An 18633-nucleotide genomic window follows, 5' to 3' on the forward strand; every position below is an offset into this window, starting at 1 on the left:
GGGGCTATCACACAGGGGAATATCAGGACGGGTTCCCTAAGCAAGCGCCGGGAAACCCACTGCGGGTAGCTGTGCGCTATATAAGCTCAACTACATTTACATTTACATTTACATGTGTTGTTTGTCTTTTTTGTATGTATGTCTTTTCCTTTCAGACTGTACAGGTACCTCAAAATTGAAGGTATCCCACCACTTATGGTTTGTTTTTTGCACTTTAATTTTTCCACACCTGCTTTTAACTTTCACGTCCTCAGGTAAGGGTGGGCCTTAGCGTGCCCATACCGCCGAGGTACACCATCTTACGGTCCTGATGAAAGCCCAGTAAATGGCACATAGAAGGGCAGAAACATGTTGACCCCACTTTAAGTGGAAACAACCAAGACATTAACTGGTAAGTTTCACACACTTATTTTATCCATGTCAGACAGACCATTGAATAAACTTTTTGTATGGTACAGTTTTTGACCTTTTTAATCCACATTTATTTTTGACACCTTTGCCAAGAAGAACCAGCTCCGCAGTAATCTGGCGTTGTAGCACACCAGGGAGGCACTCGGCTTCTCCTGGTGGGCCAGATGATATAGCATGTCACCACCCAGGGTGGTGAGCGAGGGCTTCCTGAAAAATCCCCACTGATCTCCAATGTGACTTATTCAGGGTGATTCTTCTTTCTCTGTGTTTAGTGCTCATACACTTTTTCCTCGACACTCTTTTGTTGTTTAACAAGATTGACCGGGGGACCAAGAGTGCCCTTACCCTCTCTCTCAATTTGTTATTGCCGTGTAGAAATACCTAACAGTGCCATGGCACTGATTGGGCATTGGGTGGTACTGGATTTTCTTTAGTTTCTAATTCGGATATTCTTAGGAATGGAGAAGCTGCCTACTGCTTACAAAAACTCATGATTGCTTTTTATTTAAAGAAACTGAGAAGGTATTTGATTTATGTGCTAAATTGTGAGTCAACCCAGTTTCTTAACACATAAGAATTAGATAAACTGTTTGTTGAAGTTTTCATGCTTGTGATTCAAAACAATATATAGATACGTTGGAAAATGTCTAATATCGTGTATTTATTCATAAGGTAATGGACATCATTATGTACTGTTTAGAAGGCTCCTTGGTCAAAAAGAAGGGACTGCAAGAATGTTTTCCATCTGTTTGCAGGTAAATCTCATTCAAGAAAGTACCTTTAAGAATAATGTTTACCATTCTGGATGGTGGTATAATAAAAGCCATCGCTTGAACTGTTAAAGACGCCTATGTTTGTTTACGCATCTAAGATTTTACATTTTAAATCTTTTCAATGGGCCAGACCACTGAATTCAAAGAAATGTTTCTAAATGTTTGAACACTTTACAATGTAGTGGTGAAGGTCAATTCACAGCAATAGGATTCTTGTTCTTCGGAGACATAGTGATGTCCATCAAAAAGTCGTCATCATCATTTAGGGGTTTTGGAAAGCTCTAATATCCTGGCAGGGTATTAGAGCACTATGAAAAGATGCCCATAACTGGTCAGTAATCTCTCAGTGATAGTCACCAGCTGCTCAGGTGTCCATCTAAAAGGTGATTTTTTATTTTTCTTCTCACTGACACTTTCAATCCAGTCATTTTAGTTAATCAGTCATTTCACAGTGCAAAGGGGAAGATTGCTCATAATCGCTAACTCTGCTGAAGGATACTTCTAACCACAGATTACTCACCTTTGAACACAATAGATCTGGAAGCTTTCAGAGCAGTGCTCCTGTGCACCACTAGGTGGCACCATGTGGCTCCGCATTGACTCTTTCTGCCTGGAAGCCGCATATAAGCACCACCCCTGCCGCCTACGTCAATTCCTTTCTTTCCTCGCCTTCGGACGCAGACCAGAAACTCTGCTCCCCACTTTTTTCTCATCAGTTGGACAAGATTTTTCCTTAAAACATTTTGATAAACCAGAGTGCAAGGTAACAATGCCCCTTTTAAAAATGACAGGGTTCAAACACATCCTCATGAACCCAATGGCTGTCTGGGACCATGAAGCGAAGCTATAAGTCGCTGAACATTAGGAGAAACTGAGCAAGTCCCATTCTGCAGTAGGGGAATCTCTGTTATAGTCATAATCTAGTGAATAGTCCCGCTCATGTGCGGGGACCCCGGACCAATCAAAAATAATCTCTTAAGCTGTCTTCTTTGCAGTACTGCATAGACACTTAAGAGAAAATTAAAGACAAATAATGCTGCCTATACATGCAAGGCTACAATGTTCAGTACTTCAACCAGAAATGCAAGGATATTCCAAAAATATCCCACTTCAGACCTGTCTGCTAGGTTTCATCATGGAGAACACTTCCCCCCTTCACCAAATCCTTGGAATGATAGAGAGGCAGGACAGGACAGACAAGCCCCCATAGGCTGCCATTATGTGGCTTAAAAAGGGAGACCGTGCCTTTAAGGAAACTTTCCAGAACTCCCCAGGTATCCCAGAATGCACAGCAACTCCCTCCACTTTCAGTTCTTTTTTCCGGCTCCTGCTAGCAGGACCCTGGAGCATTGAGCTCTCCCTTTTTTGGGTTTATTTTCTACTAATTGTGCACTTTTAAAAGTGTTAGAGTGTGTTCACTCGACCTGTTTTTGCCTTGTCTCATCAGGCTGGAGTTTCTCTGCTGTTTTGGCTGCTCTTTTATCAAATATGCCTGCATTATTTGATAAATGTCCTGAGTGCTCCAGGAAAAAGGCAAAATCGGTTCCTCACAGGGTGTGCATCCTGTGCCTGCCTTCTTCTCATGTTCCTGAGGAGAGTGATATATGTCTGCCGTTCCCTAAAAGGACCCCCAAGGACAGGGAGAAGACCAGGCTCCAATGCTTGGAGCTAAGATGGCAGCAAGGACAAGGTGGGTCTGGGCGTGAAGGAGCTCCTTCTTCTGCCCGTGCGTCGGCCTCTGGGGGGCTCCCCGTTAAAGAAAAGGCCAGAAAACGCCACCGGTCTCCGTCGACGTCGATACCCTCGGCCTGGAAAGGAATGACCACAGCCTGTTCCCCGTCTCCCCGGTGCTCCGGGTCGAAGCGCCGTCGACGTTCGACGTCGAGGGGACTGACGTCGAGACCTCCGACGAGGTTGACGTCGAGAACTGGTTCTTCGTCGAGCTATCATCGACGTCGAGAGGGGTCAAGACGCAGGCGCTCGCCGTCGAGGCGACACCGCCGGTCACAATCGACGTTGACACGTAAGTCAGCGACGTCGAGACGAAGATCAGCGACGAGACGGAGGTCGTCGACGCCGAGGAGATCGCCGTCGTCGAGGAGACTATAGACGTCGAGGCACCCACTCGTCGACGTCGAAGAGACGGCCATCAACGCCGAGCAGATGCTCGTCGGCGTCGAGACGACGTTCGTCGATGTCAAGGAGACGTTTGTCGACGTTGAAAGGATGCTCAGCGTCGAGGAGGAAGACTAGACGGACTAGGACGGAGTCCTCGGCTTCAGCGAGCACACGGTAACGGCAGCACCGTGGCTCGTCCACGAGTGGGAGGGCCTCTAGATCGCCCCCCTCTGGCCAGAAGAAGAGTAAAATGAGAGTGGGACAGTCTCCAGGCACGGAGTACTCTCAAGTCTACTCGCCCTCCAAACCGAGGTCGCCTACACCTCCTCCTTTACCTGTGGATCCTCCTCCGCGTACCCCGACTCCTCCTCCACAACCTCCTAAGCCTCCACCACCTCCAGTTCCTCCTCACCGCCCTTCTCCACGTGCTCCGCCGAGCTCTGTCTTGCTGCCTCATTTGCCGACGCCGCCTACGGGGCTTCCACAGCCTAGGCTCCCGGCTCGGCCTCCACAGCACCCTCCTTTCCGGCCCGCGGACCGTCCAAGGCCGCGGAGATCGCGGTCTCGCTCAAGGCGGAGAGATAGGTCTAGGATTCGCCATCGCTCATTTACAAGGTCCAGGCGGCGCCATAGGAGAGACAGATCTAGATCCCGCCACACGGACTCGTCCAGTGCCAGGGTCTACTCGCCGACCCTGTCGGACTCCCCTCGGACTAGGGTGTCCCCTATAGATGACATTGTCTCCTTCCAGGAGGTGTTGCTGCGAGGAGCGGCTAAGCTGGTCATCACGCTCACTACGCCCACGCCCTTGACTTCCATTATTTTCGAGACCCTTCACAAGAAGCAATTGTCTCGCCCATTGTTGCCGTTGGTGCCAGGGCTGGTGAAACCCGCCATGGAGTTCTTCCTCACACCTGCGGTTACGAAAGCAGCGCCTTCCAGGCTGCAGAAGAAGTATCGGACCCCTGACACGGACCCTGTGTTTCTTCGCTTGGACCCTGCGCCGGATTCGGTGATTGTGACGGCGGCGAGGAAGCAGCATGCAACCACCCCGTCATTGACAGTGCCTCCTGACTAGGAGAGCTGCTGGACGGATTCGGCATGCAGGAAGGTCTGCGGGACGGCAGCCACGTCTATAAAGGCCGTGAGTGCCTCGGCCTTGTTGGGACGTTATGATCGGTCCCTCTGGGAGTCCCTAACATGGTTCGTGGAACGTCTTCCACGGGAGGATAGGGAAGATTTCCAAGAAATCCTTAATGAAGGACTGATGGTCTCCAACCAAGTGATCAGTTCGGCTGCGGATTCATCCCTCCTGGCAGCGCACGGATACTGCCATGGGGTCAAACTGAGGTGCCACGCCTGGCTGCGTCTGACATCCTTGAAGTCCGAGGTGCAGCAGAGGGTGGCCAATCTACCCTTCTCTGGTGAGACCCTGTTTAGAAACGAGACGAGGAGATGGCCCGTATGAAGGCGGAGGCTGAGACCTTGACGGCTGTCGGATTGACAAAGCCGAAGGAACAGAAGAAGACCTTCCGCTCATTCCAGAGACGGTACGGGGCGCAAGGTAGAGGGCAAGGTCGCCAGGCTGGACAACATCAACAGCAGCAGTTCCAGAGGCGCCCGTTCCAAAAGCGCCAGAGGGGCCGTGGTGGTCAGCAGGCTTCATCAGCGACAAAAGGCCCGGCTGGGTCTAGGCCCTGAACTGTTACTTCCCCTTCATCCGTTACCTGCTCCGGTGGGGGGAAGCATTCAACATTACCTGGCAGAGTGGAGAAACATTACTCAGGACAAGTGTGTGCCGATTATTGTTTGCAATGGATACAGTTTTCGTTTCACCAGCCCGCCTCCAGCAATTCCACCGGTCGGTTCGCAGTTCCGACTGCGCAAGCTCAAGGCGGAGGCCGATACCCTGTTAAGAAAAAGGGCGATAGAAGACGTCCCTCTGTCTCAAAGGGGAAAGGGTCTTTACTCACGCTTCTTCTTAGTACGGAAGAAGGAAAAGAACAAGTTCAGGCCCATTCTGGATTTACCACAAGCAAACAAGTGGATTTGCAGAGAAATGTTTTGCACCAGATCTATCCTCAGCTGCAGAGGGGAGACTGGCTGTGCGCGATAGATCTGCGAGATGCGTACTTCCATGTGCCCATTGCACGGAAACATCGGAAGTTCCTGCGCTTCCTAGTCGGCACCAATCACTATCAGTACACCGTACTACCGTTTGGACTAAAGTCTGCACCCAGGACTTTTTCAAAATGCATGGCTGTGGTAGCAGCACACATGAGAAAGAGCAAGGTGTTTGTCTACCCGTACCTGGACGATTGGTTGATCAAAGCCTCTACCTTCCAGGAAGCGCAGTTGCACTTCAACAGGACGGCCGTCCTGCTGAACAGTCTGGGTTGCACACAAATCTGTCCAAGTCTGTCCCGATTCCTGTGCAGTGCCTGCAGTACTTGGGAGCCTCCTTTAATACGTTGTCGGCAAGCGTGTCTCCTTCGGAAGAGAGACGCTTATCCATCCTTCGGAAGGCTCAGGCTCTCATAGCTGCTCCATCTACAACAGTGAGGACGGTGTCTTCTCTACTGGGATCGATGGCCTCTTGTATCTTCCTCACTCCACATGCGCGCCTACACATGAGGTCGCTACAGGAATGTTTGGAGGACCAGTGGGACCAGAGGAAAGGGTGTTAGGACGACCGGATTCAGTTGCTTCTTCACGCCCAACAGTCCCTGAGATGGTGGTGCTCGGCAGAGAATATACTCAGAGGGGTTCCTTTCCACAAGGATATTCCGACTGGGACTATCGTGACGGATGCGTCTCTCCTGGGCTGGGGAGCGCATTCAGAATATCTGCAGATCCAAGGACAGTGGTCTCTGGCGGAATCCAGTTATCACATCAATTTCTTGGAACTCAGAGCTGTTCACTTGGCACTGAAGGCCTTTCTTCTGACCTTCCAGGCCAGCTCCTTGCTTGTACAGACAGACAATACGACCACGATGTATTACCTCAACAAGCAGGGGGGCTCGAGATTGCGCACACTGTCACAGGAGGCGCAGGCGATCTGGCACTGGCTGCTAACCAGAGGACTGACGATAACGGCGACTCATCTGCCCGGTGTACAGAATGTTGAGGCGGACGCCCTCAGCAGGTTGCTGCAAGAAAACCACGAGTGGGTCATAAACGACGAGGTGCTCGAAGACATCTTCCCCGTGTGGGGCATGCCAGACATGGATCTGTTCGCCACCGCCGAAAACAGCAAATGCTGCCACTTCGCCTCGAGGTATTACCAACTGGGGACTTTGGGGAACGCGTTATGGATCAACTGGTTGAACAGCTTTCTGTACGCTTTTCCACCCATTCCCCTGATTCCGGCGGTGCTCATCAAGCTGGCCCTGTCCCGGGCGCGGATGATCCTCATTTCTCCGGAATGACCCAGGCAGTGGTGGTTCACGGACCTGCTTCATCGCTCGATTCTGCCTCATCGGCGGCTGCCGTGTCGGCCGGACCTTCTCACGAAGTTCGGGGGCAGATGGTGCACCTCAACCTCGCGTCGTTGAGTTTGGCGGCATGGCTCCTGGGATAGTGCAATATGGCCACTTAAATCTTCCTGAGGATTGCATGGACATATTGAAGGAGGCTAAGAGGCCGTCTACTAGGACCTCTTATGCTTACAAATGGAAGAGATTCTGCATCTGGTGCATGTCTAAGAATTATGATTCTACGACCTGCAAGGAGGATGTCATCCTTCCATACCTTCTGCATCTGGCTCAGTCTGGCCTTAATTTCCATTCCATTAAGGTTCATCTGGCTGCATTGACTGCTTACAGAAAATGCCCTTCGCAGACGTCCTTCTTCCAGATCCCTGTGATTAAGGATTTTTTGGAAGGATTGAAGAAGGTGTTCCCTCCTGTTCGACTTCCTTCGCCGGCATGGGAACTAGCCCCCACATGCATCAAAGTATTTTGGAATCGCAAACGGTGCGATTCCTTAAAATCGGCCGTTTGCGACTCCAAAATAGCTTTTTGGAATGCATCATTCAATTTTAGAATTTGCATCATTTTTGCGATTTCTAAAATTGCATTTGCTTTTAAGAAATCGCAAATATGCGATTTCTTAAAAGCAATGCATGAATATTTTTCAAATTGCGAATTCGCAATTAGGGGGTTAAATTTACCGAGTGGTTGAACCACTCGGTAAATTTGGAAAAAGGTGTAAAAATGCTTAAAAATGCTTTTTTTAAGCAGTCATGTTACGGACACACATGTCCTAAGGACATGTGTGTGTGTAACATGATGCGAAAAATACATTTCAGGGGTGCAGGGGGGGTCCTTTGGAACCCCCCTGCACCCATGAAATGCATTAACAAATTGCGATTTTCAAAATGAAAATCGCAATTTGTTAAAGCCTTCCCATTGATCCCTATGGGCCTTTTGGCCCATAGGAAACAATGGGAAGTGCGAATTCGCACTTTGGAATTCGCATAATATTTGAGAATCGGTAAAAATTGCGATTTTTACCGATTCTCAAATATTTCGCACAAATGTACATGCATCCCATTTTGCATTTCCTAATTTGCGATTCCCTAAAAATCGCAAATTAGGAAGTGCAAAATGAAACAATGATGCATGTGGGGGTAGATGTGGTGCTGTCCAGGCTGATGAAGGAACCTTTCGAGCATATTCACATGGCTTCGCTGCCGCACCTGTCTTGGAAGGCGGCGTTCCTCTTGGCCATTACATCGGCCCGCAGGGTGAGTGAGATTCAGGCGTTTTGTTGCCAAGAACCTTATACTGTGTTTCATGATGCTAAGGTTGTTATGCGTACTCACCCTAAGTTTCTTCCCAAGGTGATTTCTGATTTTCATGTTATTCAGACGATAACTTTACCAACTTTTTTCCAGAATCCTTCCACTCCAGCGGAAAGGTCTCTTCATTCCCTGGATGTTAGGAGGGTGTTGAAATTCTATCTGGATAAGACCAAAGACATTCGCAGGCCTGACCAATTGTTTGTCAACTATGGGTCGGTTAGGACGGGTCTGGCTACTTTGAAGCAATCTATCTCTAGATGGTTTGTGTCCTGTATCCAGCTTTGTTATCAGAAAGCGAATAAGACCTTAGGGGGTAAGCCTAAGTCCCATTCCACCAGGGACAAAGCGGCCACAACTGCTTTGCTTCGTAATGTTCCCATTGCAGAGATCTGCAATGCTGCCACTTGGAAGTCGGTCCATACCTTTGCTAAACATTACTGTCTGGACTCTGATGCCAGGGCAGATGCTCAGGTCGGACAGGCTTTACTGCGAAATCTGTTTGCATAATAGTGGTGTTATCTTTTTCTCCACCGCCAGGTTGTTTTTGAATGGGCATGCCATTCTATTCACTAGATTATGACTATACACAGAGATTCCCTACTACAGAAGGAGTAGTTTCTTACCTGTAACTCCAGTTCTGTAGTAGGGGTATATCTGTTATAGTCATAAGCACTCGCCCTCCTCCCCGGTGGAGAAAGTGATGAAATGATGAATGCTACAGGTCTAGCTGATACACCTCCAATAAGAACTGAAAGTGGAGGGAGTTGCGGTGCATTCTGGGATACCAGTAGAGTTCTGGAAAGTTTTGTTAAAGGCACAGTATCCCATTTTAAGCCACATAATGGCAGCCTGTGGGGGCTTGTCTGTCCTGTCCTTCCTCTCTATCATTCCAAGGATTTGGTGAAGGGGGGGGAGTATTCTCCTTGGTGAAACCTGGCAGACAGGTCTAAAGTGGGATCTTTTTGGAATATCCTTGCATTTCTAGTTGAAGTACTGGACAGTGTAGCCTTGCATGTATAGGCTGCATTATTTGTCTTTAATTTTCTCTTAAGTATCTATGCAGTACTGCAAAAAAGACCGCTTAAGAGATTATTTTTGATTACTCCGGGGTCCCCGCACATGAGCAGGACTATTTACTAGATTATGACTATAACAGAGATACCCCTACTTCAGTACTGGAGTTACAGGTAAGAAACTACTCCTTCTCCCTCAAGGATGCAGATTCATTCTCACTCTGAGGCCAGTCTCGCGACAGGTCCCCCTGCCACAGTAGAAGTCTTCTAGTAAGTCAAGTCCAGATTGAAGTGCAGACACAAGAAGGCCAAGCCACTTGGTCTCGCTCCCAATGTTCCATCAACTAGCTGATTCCACAGTTGGTACAGCTGCACCCTTAATTCTTTGAGTCATTGGTGATGCTGCAGCAGATCGAGGCCTTTAGGGAGGCCATGTTGTGAATCTTTGGCACTCTTATGGTTATGCCCTCTGGTGTGCCTTCAGGGCTCAAGGATCTGTAGGCGCATCAAGTCAGGTTACCAGCGGTGGATTTGTCCTTGGCACGGTCTGTACCTCTCAAACCCACTTTTGGTTATGCACCAGGCTTCAGTGTGGACCTCCACTCCGGCGTCAAAATCTGTGCCAGTCCCTTCAGTGTTGACGCTGGCTGCGACGGTGCGGGAGGGGGACCCTTAACTTATACCTGTGTCAGTCTCCATGCTAAACTTGTCCCAGCTCAGAAATACCCAGACAGACCCAGTTCCCATGCAGTCAGATTCAGATAAAACACTCCCTCTACCACTGAGCTGCCATCATGTCTCCTTGTCTGGGTCCTTTACCTACCCCCGGCAAGGAAGCCAAGAATTTAGGGGTCTGGGTTGATCCCAAACTCTCCTTTGACAGCCACGTCCATAAAGTAGCAGGGAAGTGCTTTGGGGTGCTAAAAACCTTAAATCGAACTCTGGACCTCCTTCCTTTAGAGGCCAGACGCACCCTGACCCAAGCACTAGTCATTTACCGTATTGATTACGGTAATGTGCTACTTTTAGGGACAACAGAAAAGAATATGAAAAAGCTACAAGTCCTCCAAAATACGGCTGCACGGTTAGTCCTTAGGCTACCCAAAAGAGCTCCTTCTAAACCCACCTTGGATGCTCTCCATTGGCTTCCTATAAAAAAAAGGATCCTCTTCAAAGCACTGCTCATATGCTACAGGATTAACTCTATGAAAGCCCCTGAATACCTCAAGGACCTAGCCATACCCTATGAGCCAAATAGAGCACTTCGCTCTATGGGAACTGGTCTCCTCAAAATTCCTCGTATAAGGAGGGCCAGAATGGGAGGACGTTCCTTTCGTGTGTTGGCGGCCAAAAACTGGAATTCCCTCCCTATGAACATTAGACTAGCTGGAACAGAAACAATTTTCAGGAAACTTTTAAAAACCTACCTGTATACCCTTTAATTTCGCCCTCTCTCTTGCTACTCTCTCCACAGCGCGGGGATACGCCGGGATGGCCTCACCAGGCGCTTTACAAACTCCTTTATTATTATTATTATTATGTGCTTCACCAGCTTTTTTGCCAAAACTCTGATCAGAATCTACTACACATTGGAAATGGCCATGGAGATGATGGGCCTAACTTACCCCCACATTATGATGATGACATTCTATGCATGGGACAGATACTGGATTGATTTCCTGCCCTGGACCATTAATGGAAGAAAGTGCTGTTTGTGCTGTAGTCAGATTTGTAGCTGAGGTTTTGGACGTAGAACTCTCTTCTTTGGAAGTTAAAATTAATGTGCTCACAGCAGTGATACAACCTCTTCAGGCTTTCCCTGAGCCACTGTATGAAGCCCTTACTGCACATAAATGGGCACCTCCGCTAAATTGTGTTCTCACTCACTTGTGAGCAGACAGGAAGCCATACTCCACAGACCAAAGCCAGGCAAACATTATTTTATGATTCAGTATCCCACTGCAAGGTAGTCTGGTGGTTCAGGCTTTTACCCCACTCCATTCCCTGCAACACCGAATAGAGAGAGAGCATTGAGGCATTCAGGAAACAAGTGTTTTCATCTGCCAGGCCAGCCTTGAGGTCGGTCAACTTCAATTGTTTTCTTGGCTAGTTTACCAACATACTTTAGGACATGGTCAGTGAGATTTTCCTGGCAGTCCTGATGAATTTCGGGCCTCCCTGGTTCAGATCATTCCGGATGCAGTGAAATATATTATTTGGTCTGACCTAGATGCGACCAATTGCTAGGGCTGGGCAATTAGCTCTAGTGTGGTGCTCCATCGGCATGCTTGGATGACATGGACTGGCTTTTTCAACAGAGCCCACCTGTTGGATGAGAAGGCAGATTGTGCCCTGGAACACTTCAAGGAGAGCAGGCCTGTGGCGCATTTTTTGGGACCCTGAACCCCTGCCAGCTTTCTGAAACTACTCCAGATGTTTTGTGTATAGGCAGCACAGGGCCCAACCGCTCCTGCAGAAAAAATCCCAGTCCCAGTCCTCTCCTCAGTCAATGCGGAATCAGGCTGACAACATACAGGTTGACCTGTGGTAGGCATGATCAAATATTTTCTCCTGGGGTAGCTTGCTATAACATCAGACAGATGGGTTCTTCAGACCGTTCAGCATGGCTATTCCCTTTCCTTCCCTTCCGACCCACCTCATCTTAAACCCACATCAAATTGGCTTTCAGGTGTGCATGTGTCCATCCTTTTGCAAGAGTTGCAGGCACTATTGGCCAAAGAGGCCCTTGCGAAGGTTCCAGATTGAGAAACAGGGACTGTTTGAATGCTATTTCCTTGTGGCAAAGAAGGATAGAGACCTGTGTCCTATTTTTAGATCTTTGCCCTCTGTTTGCCTTGGTGCAGAAGGACAAATTCAAGATGCTCACACTGGCCCGGGTTCTGTCTGTCCTGGATCCAGGTGACTGGATGGTTGCCCTGTGCCCGTCGTGCTGTCCCACAGAAGCTACCTGCTGTTCAAGGTTGGTAAGAAACATTTTCCATTTGCTGCCCTTCCCTTCAGCCTTCCTAAGGCCCCTCAGGTGTTCACAAAAGTATTGGTGAGGCTTGCAGCACACCTTTGAAGGTGTAGTGTAGTTCCTAGTTTCCCACTAGGCCCTGCGCATTGGAATAACATAAACAGTAGTATCGACGTGGAACTGCTTATATTCCAGGCCTCCACTGACTATGCTAAACTTAATTGGGTTGTGTTACCAACTAGCTCAGAGGTCACTGGAAACTTTCTTCTCTGCATAGGAAGTGATCAGCTTCCTTGGCACAGACAAGAAGGGATTCAGTTTTCCAACAACCGTGCAACATGACAACTTTGCTCCTCAGATCAAGAGTCGATCTCTAGGGTCGTGTGAAACAATAGACACAGATTTCACTCAGTCAGTCTAGTGCAGTTTACTTTCACAGTATGTAGAGAATAGAGAGACGGGCGTTTATCAATAAAGGGTTAACATTTATTGAACAGTCTTTCTTCTCGTACAAGAGAAATGTATTGCCACAATTGCAATAACTGTTATTATAAAAAGTACGTACAGTAAGATAAGTATTGCGAAATAGAACTGTAAAAGCATTGATATGGTTTCTTAGCCATACAATGGTTTAAAAGTAATAAAACATATATACAGTCATATATACATTAGGCTAACATACTCAACTGGTGCTTCTAACTAAGCCTACCCCAGTGTGCCTGACCTAAGCCTAACACGTGAGAAGGGGGAGTAAGTAAGTAGCTTAAGTTAAGTTGGTTTTGCCAAGGTTTGTTTCAAGAATTCTCGTCTAAGGGTTTAGTCAACACCATACCTCTGAATAGAATGATGGAGGATTGGTATCTCCTTCAGGGGTCTCTCTCGATATCCCAGTCACCTGCGAGGGTAAACTGGAAGCGCCGGGACTGGATTTCTCTGCACGAGAAAGGCAGCGGCTTCTCTCAGCGCGTCGAGGAAGGAGGGGTGACAGCGTCCGCGGGCAGCTGGGCTGGATGTCTTCGCAGAGGACGGCTGCACGGCTCCTCAAGCGTACTGCACCATAGGTCGCGCTGTAGCGGCGATAATGGTAATCAGCAGCTTCACCACCACAGGATAGCAGGCTGCAGCGACAGAGTGCTAGTTGTTACCAACACGGGGTCATGCAGGCAGCTGGCATCAGCAACAGGTTCGCTCACAGCTAACAGCTCACAGCTTCGCATTGCTTAAGGCAACGTTGGTAATATTTATACCTGACAGGTGCCGGGTTTGACGCAAGTTTGCTGGACATAAGACGTCAATTAAAGATGTCACTAGGAAGTGACAGTTATCAGTTGCTCATTAGAGTTCCATTACTAATCAAAACATAGCAAGCGGGGATTTCCAGGTTTGCTAAGTTTTTATCTTGTTGAAGAACTCGGAGTGTTATCTAGGAATATCAGATAGTGACTGCTGCTCTGTCATTGCACTAATTGGTCGCAAAGGAAGTGGCAGAGAGTCATGCTGGAATGTGGCTCTGTTCGTATGAGGCCAGAGATGACTTTTCAGAAAATCGCACTTGAACGGTTATGCCAATATAGGGAATAAATGGATTTATAGCCGAATAGGGGCATAAGGTTACAGTATCGATCAGGAACCTAGATAAGCACGCAACAAAGGTTAGGGAAACCAGTTTTCCTCTACCTCGATAATGGGCTGTTGAAGGTGGTCTCGCCACATTCACTCATTGCCCACCTCCAGACGATAGCAAACTTCCTGGCATTGTTGGGGCTAATGATGTTTCTGCCCCAGTTCTGGGTCTCAGTGAGACTGGCTTTTGAGACTTTTTGGCCTCCTGGACCTGATTTTTGTAGTGACAGACCACACAGTCAGTGGATGTGTCAAGCACATAGTCTTAATGCCAGCAAAAACAAATCTTAGGAAATGGGTGATTAGGGCTCTGTACGGGCTGGATTAGCAATCCAGTGCCACAGGGCACTACTCGTCAATAGCACCTCCGTTACACAGCACACTGAGGTGAACCATTAACTGTATCATGCCTCTGGCACTCCAGGTCAGCCAGTCAGATTAATATGGTGCTACTTTTATATTAAGTGCTCTCCCCGCTCACCGCCGTGTCCCAGCATATCACTCGGCCTCCCCTCAGTGAAAGTTGCTTCCTCTTTTTCAGGGGACGTTTGCCTTTTGCACTTTTAAACTTGTATTCTTCTCTCCACAAGGAAAATATTTCTCCAATTCCCATGAACGCCGAACAAGCGTGCTTCATCAGAATGGAGCTGCTACAGCAATGCAGATTATGCTGATTTGAAAAGCAGTAGTTTATTTAGGTCTGAGGTCCACGTGAAGGCTATTGGTCACGCCTTATAATTGAATCAATGGTTTGGGAAACAGGTGACAAGGCGCTGCAGACTATCAAAGCAGACATCGACTCAGCTAGGTCATTGTGCTTTATTCAACACCCTCATTGGTGGCTATAGATGCCAATCCAGAGAGTTTACTTTAACAACGGTAGAGATTTTCGCATCTACAGACAGCACAGATTTGGTTCGTACCTATATCACTCAGCCGAAGACTAGACTCGTCTAAAAATACAAGGGAATTCTTGCAGGTGTAGAAGTGGGTGCTAATCCCCCAGCCTGCTCCATGAATCGAAGCTAACCTGACTCCAGCTTACACTCTGCCTCTCCCCTATTAGGGAACGGGTGACGTTTAAGGCCCTCTGTATAGGACATCGGATCCTCCATGGGAGAGGCCCTAGGTACCTGCACAACTATCTTAAGCGGTACGAGCCCATCCGCCAATTAAGATCCTGTGGCACGGGGCAGGTGCAGGTCCCGAAGGTAAAAAGAGCAAGAATGGGTGGAAAATCCTTTAGAGCTTTGACTGCTAGGTTATGGAACAAGCTGCCAGAAAGGCTGCGCTTGGAAACCTCGGAGCTGATATTCCGTAGAGAGCTTAAAACAATCCTGTTCCCCAAACCTCAGTGCTTGAAGTAGGTCCTCTCTCACAATCAGAACCAAACTATAACAGAAGCAACGGCAGCAACCAGCGCGGGGACACACCTGCTGATGTAACCAAGCGCTTTATAAAATAAATAAATAAATCTGCATCTCATCTAGCCCTGCTAGTGAAGCAATATCTTCCTAGCTGCCAGGAAATAACTACATACAGCTGGGTGCACAACCTTATCCAACGTGGGCACACTGTGTATATATAGTTTGTGGAGAAACCCCATGAATTGGCCACTGAATTAGAGAGGCCTTTGCACCAGGTTATCACGAGAGGTCCTGCCAAACTGCAGCAGCATCCATTGTTATGCTGAGAGTCGATACAGAGAGTAGAGGAGCTGAGCACTGCTGATGTGTGTTTTCCTTCCGTGGGAATATTTTATACCAGCTGAAGTCTGATAACCACAGCTTATCCCCTGTGAACATGGATTCACTCTGCAGGGAAGTTAACTACTTCATACTCTCATAGCACATAGAAGTAGTCTTTAGTGTGTTATGCTGCTAGGAACATTCTAATCATGTTAAACTGTTCTTATTATTCTCGCTGCTAGCAGCGTTCATTAGGGCTGTTTTAATTATATTTGTTTTAATTATATTCTGTGTGGTTATTACTCATGTACTAAACAACAGGATGAGACTGCTGAGACAATCACCCTTAACCCCTTCCATGCGGCCGCGATTCCCCTCGTGTGCTGTAAACAACACGAACAGGGGCGGGCCGTGACGAACCCCAGCCGTCATCAGCACACGAGCACCGTAGTGCATGACGGCTGGGGTTCGTCATCAGCATGGAAGGGGTTAAACGTACATAGTGTTTTTTCCTAGTGCAGTGCTTGAGTGTGCTATTCTAATTAACTAAATTGGGTCTGAATTACCGCTGCATCCCTGATCCCTTTACCGGACTATAAGTAACCCAGAAGGCCTGGACAGTGGTGTTGTGTTGGGCTGCAATAACCTGGACTTCTCCGCTCAAGCGATAATGCACTGAACTAACTCCAGGCACTCGTGGGTGGGAAATCCAAACCTTGTAGACTTAGGCCAGAGCCCTAGTTTACGTAACAAATGATAGTCTGCAAAGGCAACACAACCGCAGACTATTGCAGTTCGAAAGCAAGGCTCTACAAGATTTCATTGTCATATGAAGATCAATGTCTTTGGCGTTTGGCTCTGATATGCTATGTGGACTTTTCAACGATAGACCGTATTTGAACACATGCTCTCACCAGACAGCAGTTGCCCAATCACGACTGGGAGCTGAATGAAGGTCAACTGGCTATGGAATTCCAGCACTGGGAAACCCACAGTGAGACCTTTCTGCAACCAATCACAGCAGGGAGTGTTGAATAATCACCAACAAATGGAGATGCTTATGGTCTCATGGGGAGTCCTTTTTGATAAACGTGTTTAGCCAGCGTATAGTTGCACTGGTTTATAAGCTTTGACTACTGATAATACCCAGCTTGACGACAGAATTATTCAGCATATTGAACAATGAAAAACATCAATGCTGGAGGACTGTAGCTACAGGTAAATAACCTAGTCTGTGCACTTTACTCTCAACTTTTCCCTTTTTTTTTTTAAAACTATCTCTAGACTCCCTTGATTCTTTGTGTGGATTCTCAAATCTTCACCCACATTTCAATCATCTTTTAATTTTATTGTTTTCACATATAACATTTGCATAATGTTAAACAAGAGCGCATATATAAATACAATAAGCCAATTGTACGTCAATCATTCTGTTTGTAACATAAACGATATATGGGACCATAAGGCTCTCCCTTTACCACAGACATAAAGTGACACAATTTAAAATGTAAAGCTGGATTGTCTGTTCCAACGATTACTAGGTTAAATGGAAGCTGCAGCCAAGCATTCCCAATGTCCTTCATTATTTAGCAGTCTGTGTGATAAAATTCAATTGGACCCCTAATTGCTATCGATCACCATTTTCTTTAATTGATCCTCTGTTTGTCCTAACATCTAGCCAATCAGATACATTCATTTCTACGTAAGTAAGATTGTAATTACCTGCTGTAAGGTTTTGTTTATTCAGGGGTCAGCCAGTTCTGTCTCTATACCTGCCGTTGAGGCATTCTCTGCCTTTTGCCTTCTTAAAAAGCCATTTCTACCAGGCACACTGTTTTTGTTCGTCACTAGTGGGATTTGGCCTCGCTGCACCGCATTGAGCATAAGTTCTTCATGAATCAATTATTCAGCATAGGGGTGAAATCAAAGTCTCACAGGCCGTAACCCTTCCTTACACCCTCCATTCCTTGCTCTTCTTCCCAATTCGTTCTTGCACTGTAGCTGCCATGTATGCATGATCTAGCCCCTAGCTGTTCTGTTTTCTCAGGAGTGAGGGGGACGTCAGTAAAACCACAGTGCCTTCATCAAAAATGGCTTCCTTCATGTCTTGCCAGCTTTAAAGGTCCAAACGTTCACACGTAGAGAGAGTCCTTTACAAATATGTCAGGTGAACGCCATCTCCAACTGCAAACTCCTCCATTGATGTAGCCAGTTCGAGTCTGCCCACATTCCAGACCATCCTCCAGTTATCTTCTCTTTTGGAGGACTCAAAAAGGGAGCTGTGCTAATGTTCCAGGCAGCAGGGGCCATGCTGGCGTTCACCAAGCATTGTGCCCTCTTTGCATGACCTTAAGATGAGACCTACTTTGTAAATAGCTCAAATGAATACCTTTATAGTTTTGGCTGACAATGTAACAGCCACTATTTGTGCTGTAAATCAAATCTTAAACAACACTAGTCCACTAAATAACTCTATAAGAAAATGAATACATTTGACCTTTCTGGCTGATTGTGGGCATAACTTAAGATCATGGTGCTACCCTCCCGTTAATGACGTGTGGGCAGAATATTACATTTAACTGAACTAGATTCCACGTTGCCAGCTGTTCTTTGGTACTTTGCTGCTTGTGGGCTGTAATCAGCCTAAGCTTCAAAGGACAGCTCTCGCTAAGCCTTTTTGTGAGCTCACTGTGACATTAGGTGGATTTGCAGAGGCTCATATAGCCTCTGAATCTAAATCTCTCCTCTTACAACACTTGGTACATTTTAAAGCTATTATCTGTATAAGTTTTCCTTCCTCTGCTAAACAGAAGCTTAAAGTAAGCTGCGGGGGCTTAAAACAGTTATACTATTTCTTTATAGCCTGCCTTTCTGTTTCTTAAAGAATTGTAACTAAGCCATTATGGTTATGAAGAAAGCAACGGGAAGTAAACTATGGAAATGGTTTTAGAAGCCATACAGTGAATTTACAAACTTGATAATGTATTACATTTTTAACTTAGAAATCTGCTTTTTTTGGAAACACAATTTGTGCTTGCCAAATTTGTCCATATACTTCAGTATTTGAATTCCTTAAAAATACTTTCCCATAACACGTGTCATACAGGGAAGCACCTTTCCCCTAATGCCTGTTCTCCATTGAGAAACTAGTGAGAATCTTTGCAAGTAGTTAGGGTTACATGCTTATCTTAAATGTTCTGTTTCTGAAACTAGGGCATGGGCAGTC

At 47.0% G+C, this 18633-nt stretch overlaps 1 protein-coding gene across 4 annotated transcripts in view; it reads left to right on the forward strand.

The window, feature by feature from the left end:
• The window catches only part of WDR7 (WD repeat domain 7), a 1275554-nt gene that overhangs the window by 1002345 nt on the left and 254576 nt on the right, over positions 1 to 18633 (forward strand). For all 4 annotated transcript variants that reach the window (XM_086960437.1, XM_086960439.1, XM_086960436.1 and 1 more), the window contains one exon: positions 1084 to 1166. In XM_086960437.1, coding sequence (XP_086816563.1) covers positions 1084 to 1166 — 83 coding nt within the window. The remainder of the gene's footprint in view (positions 1 to 1083; positions 1167 to 18633) is intronic.

This window comes from Lissotriton vulgaris, chromosome 3_1 (assembly GCF_964263255.1).
Source record: "Lissotriton vulgaris chromosome 3_1, aLisVul1.2, whole genome shotgun sequence".
NCBI classification, from domain to species: domain Eukaryota; kingdom Metazoa; phylum Chordata; class Amphibia; order Caudata; family Salamandridae; genus Lissotriton; species Lissotriton vulgaris.